At 35.6% G+C, this 10,833-nt stretch overlaps 1 protein-coding gene across 4 annotated transcripts in view; it reads left to right on the forward strand.

Moving 5' to 3' along the window:
• LOC129257277 (carbohydrate sulfotransferase 11-like) overlaps nt 1-10,833 on the forward strand; it is a 41,402-nt gene that overhangs the window by 5,292 nt on the left and 25,277 nt on the right. Inside the window, exons 2-4 of one of the 4 annotated variants that reach the window (XM_064097013.1) lie at nt 2,584-2,715; nt 4,123-4,184; nt 7,996-9,180. The exons of the other annotated variants lie outside the window; for them this stretch is intronic. Coding sequence (XP_063953083.1) covers nt 2,616-2,715; nt 4,123-4,184; nt 7,996-8,967 — 1,134 coding nt within the window. The 5' untranslated portion in view covers nt 2,584-2,615 and the 3' untranslated portion in view covers nt 8,968-9,180. Of the gene's footprint in view, nt 1-2,583; nt 2,716-4,122; nt 4,185-7,995; nt 9,181-10,833 lie in introns of those variants that run through there. 4 annotated transcript variants of the gene reach the window in all.

The following is a 10,833-nucleotide window of genomic DNA, read 5'->3' on the forward strand; positions in this document are numbered from 1 at the left end:
CACTTGTAATAATTTAAAATCACCACCCCCATAACCCCCCCCCCCCCCCATGATGTGTGTATACAGTTTTGTTCACATTTTAATAGACCTTTTAGTGAAAAATTTGCGAACAATGATCGAGTATAACAAGCTACCGGCGCAATTTAAATGCAGATGTCTTTCCATCATCAATGTAAAGATTTTTTTAAGTGGGGAGCACCAAATACAATCTGTTGCAGAAGCAAACATTTACCACTGACAAACTATTACACCCATGATTAAACATAATATATGTGTCGTACACGCCGTATGAGGATTCCTTTTTTTTTAGTAGAATTGCGTCAAACACATACCTAAGGCCTGAGGAAAAGATTATACATGTATATACATAATGTACACAACTTTGTATTTTTGTGGGCAGGAAATCGTGGTTCCTGTGCCCGAAAGATAACTTTAAATTTATTTCCATAGCTAGAATAACATTTCAAATAAATCCAATTATCCAATATTTAATTCGTAAAGAATCTTTTTACAGCAGCTTCGCAAATCAGTGGCGTAATGACGCAAACTAGTTAAGGTGGCTGAGTGATAGATATGCTGCACTATACGCGAAAAAATTGAAAATGGCAAAGTTAGCAAGAAATAGTGTGTTTTTTGTGAATTAGTTTTAATTATTATTCAAACTATTATTTGGGGCTAACCTTGATTAGCATTATGTTATAATTTTTGCTATTACGTCAGCTCCAATTACCAAATGTGTGTTTATCATATTTTTAATTAAGTGATGTACTTTTTTCATGTAAATTTATTTGACAGTGGGATTTGGTAGTGAATTCAATCTAATTAAATTCAGTCCTCGACGAATTAAATAGGTTACTTGATTACTGAAATTACTCTAAAGGTTAACTAATCTCAAGAAAAAATCATTTTCAACAATGGCGTACTTAGATTTATTTTTGTTAATAATTGTATTGTATTTTTTTTAAACTATAAGTGTATTTCAGCATGGAAAATTCATTGAATTTAAATGATTTATTTTTCAATAATACTTATTACTGTTTTAGATGATTAAGCGAACGTATGTACACTATTAATTACGCAAAACTATATTCTTTATTAACAAAATCTTTATAAAGAAAAAATTATTTGTCAATAAAAATCAATCAATAAAACTACGCGGCAACCGATTATTTCTCAAATCGTGCATAAATACACATATGAAATATTGTTATTGTTTGAAAATATGTAAAGGAGCAGAGCGATAACTATTACGGTAGAATGTCATTTCTCTATTATAGCTGTTATTTTTTAATCAATAATAATAGGGTTTATGATTTTTTTTTGCATGTCCCACCCCAAACTTCCAGGCTACATGTTAATTCTGCAATCTATTAAGCATTCCGATGTTTTTCTTTGCACATTACATACACGGTTAGCGTGTTTTTTCCACGTCAGATTTTTGTCAGTAATAATAATAATAATAATAATCCGCTTTTTTTATATAGCGCTTAATACATAGGAACGACGTGTCTAAGCGCTTTACAGATATATTATTACCCCGGTCGTCGGATTCAATCAGTCATTCCCGCACACAATGTGTGCACATCCTCCACTCCCTGGGGAGCATTCCAGTCAGTCGCCGGTGAGGCGCACACAGTAATGGACAAGCTACAATGACTTTCACATCCTACCGGGTACCCATTTAGCACCTGGGTCGAGAGTGGCAAACTGTGGATTAACGCCTTGCCAAAGGACGCCAGACCGTGGTGGGATTCGAACACACGACCCTCTGTTTACAAGGCGAGAGTCAGAACCACTACACCACGGCTCCTCCAGTAATATACCGAGAAATATAGATTAACGTTTCCTTTCATGACGATTGTCCTGATATGAAAATTTCGTTCACACAACATGTATTTGTTTTTTTCAGGATTTTGTTTTTTTTTATTTGTTGGCATTGCACCATGCTTTTATATATTTTTTTTATTAAGACTTATTTCCGAAAAATCGATATGATGTTCATCACAATAAAAATTATGAAATGAACTTGAGTCATCATAAAAATTGAAATTGAAATAATCTGAAGAGTTTGATAACAACAGAAACAACGTTGGATTCAAAACTGATTATTGTGGAATACCACATGAAATAGACCTGTATTCATTTACCATCATAATTAACAAACTGTTTGCTGTTTCGTGAATAATCATCAAACCATTCTAATGCTATACCACGAATTTTTAGCTGTAGAAAAAAAAACCTTTCTAAGTCATACCTATAAGATAATATTTTGCAATTTATGATATTAAATTATTTTCTAAATACATTTTTGTGTTGCACAATAATTGTAGAGTGACTCCCAAAACACACCTAACAGTACACCATCCGCTCGATAACAAGTAGACAGAATTAATAGATTGCAATTTATCAACGATATTAATTCAAAGCTCTCATCAATGCACATAATTATGGTTTATCATTCGATTTATTACTAACATGTCGAATAACAGTTAATACAAAGGGAACGGTTGCTGATGGGAAATGCATTGCACTACTGATTGTATTTCTCCTTTACTCCACCTGCTGTCCATGGATGTCTAAAAGTTTATCTTTAAAAGACGGTTTTGTTGGCAATAATGTTAACGAACAAGAACACAATCGTTGTCGGCATCATCGTTTCGTTGATCATCGTCAATCTCGAGTTCGTTCTTCGGAGACTACTTGATATTCCACCAGGTGTGTATTATCATACCCCACTCCCTCTCTATCTATGTCTGCCTCTCCGATTGTCAAATTACAACATCAAATCTTCTAACATAAAAAACAAATCGAGTAAAATCACATGATTATATATTATTGCATATAATAATTTGCCCTTCTTAAAGAATAAAAGAGCTTAATTTCCTTCATTTTCCAGTAACGGGATTACTCGGAAACGAATGTATGTTTAATTATGATTTTTTTAATGTTGTTGTTTTTTAATCATTCAGTGAAATAAATTGAGATGATGGGCTTAAGATATTTGGGGATTTATGACCATGATGACAGTTCAAATAGTGTAGTCCCTACCAGGGGCGGCGGAACCGGGGGGGGGCAGGGGGCAATTGCCCCTTCCCCCGAAATTCCCCATAGGAAAAATTACTTTTTCCAAAATGGAAAGTGCCCCTTTTTTCAAAATGAAATACCCTTTTTGAAATAAAAACATAGTACAGTTTAGGTTAGAAAATCACAAAATTTTGGCTCGCGCTTTGCACTCGCATCAATTATTGTTTAGTAAGGTACTAAATCTGTTTTTGGTTACAAAAAGTGCCTAGAAATTTCCAGTTCATTCGATTGGTGAGATATGTATCCTATTGACCAGTCACTAAATGCAGTCCTTATCAGATTTTTGATTTGGGGCCCTATGCATAAAAGTTACTATAATGGTAACTTTGCCATCGAGTGGTAACTTCCATGGAATCCTTGATTTTGATTGGCCGTTGAACATTGTAACCATGCATGGTAGTTACCGTTGGATGAGAAAGTTGCTATAATTATTTAGTTCGATACACATCATTTTCATGATTATAATACTGCTCGGAATGTTTAATTTTCATGTCTTATTACATGAAATGTCCACAAGTTTGTGCTCGCGATTTGCGCTCGCAACATCTCACAAGGATGCCCTTTAAACAGTTATTAGCGCCATGCAGAATTGACCAAAAAGCGAAATTCACAACTTCAGATTTCCTAATAATTATATATCTTATCAATCAGAAATCGCTTCAAAAATGCTTTGTTCAACTTAATTACTACAAAACACTCATCTACTTGACGCAGATGATAATCTCATGGTGACAATATCCGTTTACACCAAAATGCCAATTTTGGCTTACAAGTGCCCTTTTGGCTCTGCCCCCCCCAAAAAAAAAGTTCCATCGCCCCTGGTCCCTATGATGATGCAATACAAGGGTGTTAGTGGCATCCTTGCCTTATTTGACTTTTATTTGATTATTTAAATCAGCTTAATATTTAGGTAGACAAAACTCATATAATATATGAGTAATATCAACCTAACAAAAAATGATATTTCATGTGAAGGATACATGGTCTTAGGCAGATGTTCTTATCAATTACATTTGATTTTATTTCCTTCTCTTACAGATCCCATTTATAAACCCAAGGTGCAGTTCCGAGAGGGAGAACAAATTGCGATACCATTCACGGTACAATTACTACATATACAAATAAATCTTTCATTTTTAAAGCAATATAGTTCATAATACAAGGAATGGAATGTACATAAATCACCAAATAATATGTTTGTTCATTAAAAACACATTGATGGATGTAGCCATGGTATCAATCGATGTGATCAAAATTGATCAATAATATCATGAATTTATCAGTTGTTTCAATTCCTGGTGGTCTAATCAAACGCCCCGATACTCTTACATTCCCAATTGTGTTATGAATATTCTTCCCAAAACTATACATATATAGAAATGAATGAACGGTTGAAAAAACAATTCATGATAATGTCTATCGAAGCAAGCATGCATAAGTAATGCAGACTTGATAACAAATAATGAAATGCTCCAGTTTCAACCTATCAGAGGGCAATATTTTGTTTACTCCCATGGACCTTTTCCGGCAATACGATCACACTTTTTTATAGTGAAAATAATTTGATATTGCTATTTATATCTATATTTTATTTATTTATCTATTTTTTTTTCATTCATTCATCTATTATTCACGTTTTCTTAAAAAAAAGAGACAGGGTTGTCCAGTTCAAGCCAATTGTCCTACTTTGCATGGACTCCCTGTCGAATGTATGGTGGCCCTGAAGGGACATCGCAAATAGACCAAATCGTGAATATTCACGACGAAGTTGGCGACGAAATTCACGACGTCGCCAATTTCGTCATGAATTTCGTCGTCAATTTGAATATTCACGACGAAATTGGCGACGAAATTGGCGACGAAATTCACGACATCGTGAATTTCGTCGCCAATTTCGTCGTGAATTTGTTTTGCTTGCTTGGGCGGTATGCGGGTTGAAACCAATTCGTCTGCTGCTAATTCCTCCACTGCAGGGTCGATCTACATTTATTTAGTCTAATGCAATTCTGTCCATTAACTTTTCGCCTTACAACCATATGGTCCAATAACCATTTGGTCCAGTCATCACTTCGTCTATAATCACCAGTTCGTCTATGACCATTTCGTCTCACAACTAGTTGGTCTAATATCAATTTTATTTTCCTTAATTTCGCCCAATTAACACTTAGTTCAATTAGACCAAATGGCATATGGAATAAATGGCAATTGGACCAACTTGGTTATTAGACAAAATGGCAGTTAGACCACATTGTGGACAGTGGACGAACTGATGGTAGACCAAATGAAAGCAGACGAGTTGGCATTAAACCAATTGAAAAAAATCATTGAAACGACAGAACTATGTCCACTGCTATCCATATGCATAGGCGGATCCAGGGGGGAGGGGGGCCGAGGGGCCCGCCCCCCTATTAGCGGAGCAAAAAAAAGGAAAAAGGAAAGAAAAAAAAAAGGAGGGAAAAGAGAGTAGAAAAAAAGAAGAGGAGGATCGAGACGAGTGAATAAAGTAAGATGAGGGGAAGACACGGAAATAAAAAGAATATTTCATGTCACTATATACAATTTTCGCTCGCGCTTCGCGCTCACATTGCCTGTTAGGTGATTTTCATATCTTGTTCAATATGGAGTTTAAATATCAAATTTGGAAGTCAATATACAAAACATATTTTATCTCGAAAATCAACCTCATTATTTTGCGTGATTTACAAATTGATTTTTAAAAAGTGCTCTGAAAATATGACAGTTTTATGGTCTGAATATTAACATTTTCCGCTCGCGCTGCGCGCCCGCAAATTTCGATTTACCAGGTACCTATTATTTTCGTGTATTCCATAAAGTTTTCAAAATATCCCTTTTCAGGTCTGATTGTCAAAACGTATCAGCTAGCGCTACACGCTCGCATTTTGATCGTATGTCTTAATATTGAATATACAATCCCCTTTTCATGACAATGCAAAGATTTAGGCTCGCAATTTGCGCTCGGGTTAATTGTTAAAATATATTAACTGATGCATCCTATTTATAATTACAAAAGTGCTTGAAATGTCCAGTTTTCAGGCCATAATATCATCAGACTTCACGCCCTCATTAGGCATTAATGAATAAGATATTAATTTAATAATTGAATTGTCCCTTTTGTGTCATCTCGCGCCTAGCAAGAGGAATAGGAAGACATTCATCATTTTCATATAATGACATGTCCTACATGTCCTAAGGATGTACCGGTCCTATGTCAAAACTCAAAGTAATTAGAATGAAAAAAAATCAGCTCTGTGCGATCCATATCCACTTTACAATTTTCTTACAAAGTGCTTGAAATATAGAGCTGAAATTGACTCTTTTTTCAGATCGGAATATCAAATAGTTTAAGCTCGCGCTTCGCGCTCGCTTTGATTTTCATGATAAAAGATGTATTTAGAATGCCTAGATTCTAGGTCTAAATATGAAACACGCGCGCGCATGTTTATTCAGATATTCAACTTGTTCTGTATTCAAATCATTATCCAGTTTCAGATCACAATATAAACAATTTTCTGCTCGCACTTTGTGCTTGCATCATTAATGTAGGAATTACTCATTCTTTTCCAAATTTACAAAACATGAATAGAGTGTCCCGCCTTTTTTAGGTCTACATCTCGATTTTTTTCCGCTCGCGCTTCGCACTCGCATCAATTGTTTAGTTATATAGCTATCCTGTTCACGATTACAAAAATTGATTAAAATTTTCCATTCTTTATGTAGAAATGTCAAAAGTTTTCAGCTCGCCCTTCGCGCTCGCATCAATTGTTTATTATATACCTATTCTGTTTAAGTTCCAAAAGTCCTTAGAATTTCCATTTTTAAGTAAAAATGTCAAAAAAAGCAGCTCGTGCATCGCGCTCGCATTATTTGATTTTTAAAATATATAACGTCTTCATGACTAACTGCATGCAGTCTTTAACAGGTACCTATTCCACCAGTTCATTTCTGCTCGCGCTTCGCGTTCGTAGTAATTATTTATTTGCATACACATCTTTTTTAGGAAAACAAACATTGCCCAGAATGTTCAAATTATAGGAAAAATTACATAAGATTTCAAAAAAAAGTTTATCTCGCGCTTCGCGCTCACATTATATAAATAAAGATTATGATATTATATATTTATGTTGATTTATAAGAATAAAGCTAAGAAGACCACCCCTTCACAGAAACCAAAAATCATCTTCGAGCGGCCGATCGGGGAAAATATGGCTGAAAAATAATTCCCTCCTATTGGCGAAGGCTGTATCCGCCCCTGGAACACCTATAACAGGCAATGCGAGTGCGAAATTTTATATAGTGACATGAAAGATTCTTTTTATTTTCATGTCTTCCCCTCATCTTATTTTTTTAACTCGTCTTCCTCCTCTTCTTTTTTTTCTCCTCTCTTTTCCCTCCTTTTTTGTTAAAAATTGGGCGAAATTAAGGAAAATAAAATTGATATTAGACCAACTAGTTATGAGACGAAATGGTCATAGACGAACTGGTGATTAGACGAAGTAATGACTGGACCAAATGTTTATTGGACCATATGGTTGTAATGTTAGGCGAAAAGTTAATGGACAGAATTGCATTAGACTAAAATGAATGTAGATCGACCCTTCGGTGGAGGAATTAGCAGCAGACGAGTTGGTTTCAACCCGCATACCGCCCAGGCAAGCAAAACAAATTCACGACGAAATTCACGACGTCGTGAATTTCGTCGTGAATAATTCGCGACGAAATTCACGATGTTGTGAATTTCGTCGCCAATTTCGTCGTGAATATTCGCGATTTGGTCTATATTTGCGATGTCCCTTCAGGGCCACCATACGAATGTACATAATACAGTTATACATACATTGAAACTTGGCGCGATATCGTAATTTAATTTCTTCCATCTCAATATATGCACAGATTGGAAATTTGTACAACAAATCTATGGACTTTTCGACCAAAGCGCAAAGTGAGATAACGTCATCTACAATATCTTTCATGGATGAGCAAGAATCGATTCAGAATGTAAGACGAGAGCAGTTACACCAAACCTGCAGGAGGTATGATCTAAGAGGAACATTCTCAGATCTCTTGAAGAGAAAAAAACATCGCCTAATTGTTGACGAGAAATACAAACTTGTATACTGTTCTGTTCCGAAGATCGCTTCTACCAGTTGGAAGAGGGTACTTCTTGTTCTTCGAGGAGTCATGAACGACACTTATGAGCTTTCACAGCCAGAAGTCAACAACAAGGTGGCACCGAGGAAACTCAAGTATCTTGGATTTTATCCAGAGGCAGACGTTCGCAGGATGCTCCGAGAATACACCAAGTTTTTAGTCGTTCGAGACCCCTTCTCCCGAATCCTATCAGCCTTCAGGAATAAACTAGATCCAGTGTCAGAGTTCGAGAGATGTGCATCCTGGCAGAGAGGTATCGGTATGCGTATTCTGAACAAGTACAAATCTTGGTCACTCCTTGAGCCGAAGCGTCCGGTCTTCAAAAGCCTCTCAACAAAGAAAGGAATGGTCCGCTATGACTTAAACATGGCCGATTTTGTTAAGTTCTTGGTAGACCCTCTCGAGGAGTACGACAACGAGCATTGGTCAGAAATCCATAAAATGTGTTCACCCTGTTTAATCGATTACGATATCATTAGCAAATTTGAAACGTTGAGTACCGATGCTGAGTACATTCTCCGTCTCCTACATGCAGACTCAGTCGTCCATTTCCCGTCAACGATTGGAAGTAGTCCAACAAATAGCTCCAATATTGCATCTATAAAGTCATACTACAAAGATGTACCTAGGAGAGATTTGAATAGATTATACAAACGCTTTCAGTTAGATTTCGAATTATTTGGTTACGAAAAACCTGATATTTGTTTACCGTAGTCATTTTAGTGAATGTATATAGGGCATAAATTTCAGCACTATACTACATAAGTTCGTGATTTCTTTGACGAGATCCCTGAGTCAACAAACGAGTTCACCCGTCGCGAACCGAGTCATATGTTCTCTCTGTTCTTATGTCTAATTCAATGTATAAAATGCATTTGATATACTGTTCCTTTGTTGCTTTTTGTTCAATAAAGTGATGCAAAACAACATTATTACGATTAAGATTACAATGATCATTCATCAATGAATATTGGCTTTATTTTTTCTTCCGGGACGTAGGCCTGATATGCAGGTTTCGGTTATGAATTCGTCACGGGTTTTTGAAAATACGAGCGAGTAAAAATGTCAACATTCTTATCATAAAAATCAAATTTTGTGATAGATTTCGACATGAGATTCAGAAAATAATATCATATTGAACCCTCTCTCTTTCCTTTCCTTTTCATTCCTTTTCATTCCTTTTCTATTTTTTCTTGGTCGTTTTTTTTTTTTTTTTTTTTTTTTTTGGGGGGGGGAGAAGGGGGGTTGGGTCAAGAGCCCCCCCCCCCCATCTGTACGCCACTGCTCCTACATGCCTAAATATGCACCAAACACAAGCCCACATACAGTCATGCTCCCAGTTCGTTGAAGACTGACACCTCTGTCCTACAGAGGCTCATGAAGTCATGTCAGATTATCGTCAAGAATTTTTTAACCTCTTAGTAAGAAATTAATATTAATGTGTTTTTTTAATTCTTCTCACCTCACTCTCTCATATTATTTGCATAAAAGACAAAAATAACCTGGTAAGAGAGATGCTGAGGAGAGAATAAGAAAACATTACATATCAATTTTATCTTACCTATCCTCATGCCGCTTCTCAACTACTACTTTATTTGGATGTTTTTCAATGCATCGTAAAATTCTGCAGTACTTTTTTTTTCATATTTGTGATATTGATTTCGGCTTCATGGGTAAATATGAGCACTGGAGTCTCAAGCTTAAAAACTGTTGTATTCATTATCTTTTTATTGGCAGTGCTGTCCATTATAATAATGGACAGCATTGCCAATTCTAATTTTTTTTTAAATGCTTTATATGGTCAAGAGCCCTTGTTTTCGTACTATTAGTAAGATGATTCCGTTGTTTAGATGCACTGAACTTCTGAAACTGCGATGTTAATTTTTTTTTTTTTGGGGGGGTAGAGACATCGAAATTATTGATATTATACAACTTACACACGATCGGTCATACTAAAGTCTTCTAGTTATCCCTAGTAACAAACGTATCTAATTCACCGTTATGTATGAAAAAAAACACGCGGATGGGATCCATGCTTCATCATTAGTCGTTGTTATGACCGGCAATTCTATACAGTGCGTATCAAAAAAAGTTTACACTTACACAAAATCCTGTAAAATTATACATTTGTAATATCCTGAAGATTTTTCCACATTTTAACATTGGTACAGATCCATTTAAGCAAATGACGATATAACTGTCGAAAAATATTTCCGCTTGAGTGAGCACCACTTACTTTTGAAAAGTTAGTGAAAAATTATTTGCACAGAACTTTGAAATAGTTATGCGAATAAAAGTAAACCTTAATCATGAAGAATACGTGGAATTTAGCTAGTAAAATTGATTTGAAGATATATTTTACCTTTTTAACATGTTTCCTTTCCCAAAACACTTCGAAGAGTGCATTGCGCCCCACCCCACTCCTCCACACACCGAGGCCATCGTGACGATATTTGCTTTACACTGAGCTGTGATTTACATGAAATGGCTTAGGCTTGATTTTCATTTTGTTAATCATTGTCAAGCTTGGAAAAAAGTGAGGAGAAACAAATATTAAATGAAAAAATGAAATGTAAACCC

Source organism: Lytechinus pictus, chromosome 3 (genome assembly GCF_037042905.1).
Source record: "Lytechinus pictus isolate F3 Inbred chromosome 3, Lp3.0, whole genome shotgun sequence".
Classification (NCBI taxonomy): domain Eukaryota; kingdom Metazoa; phylum Echinodermata; class Echinoidea; order Temnopleuroida; family Toxopneustidae; genus Lytechinus; species Lytechinus pictus.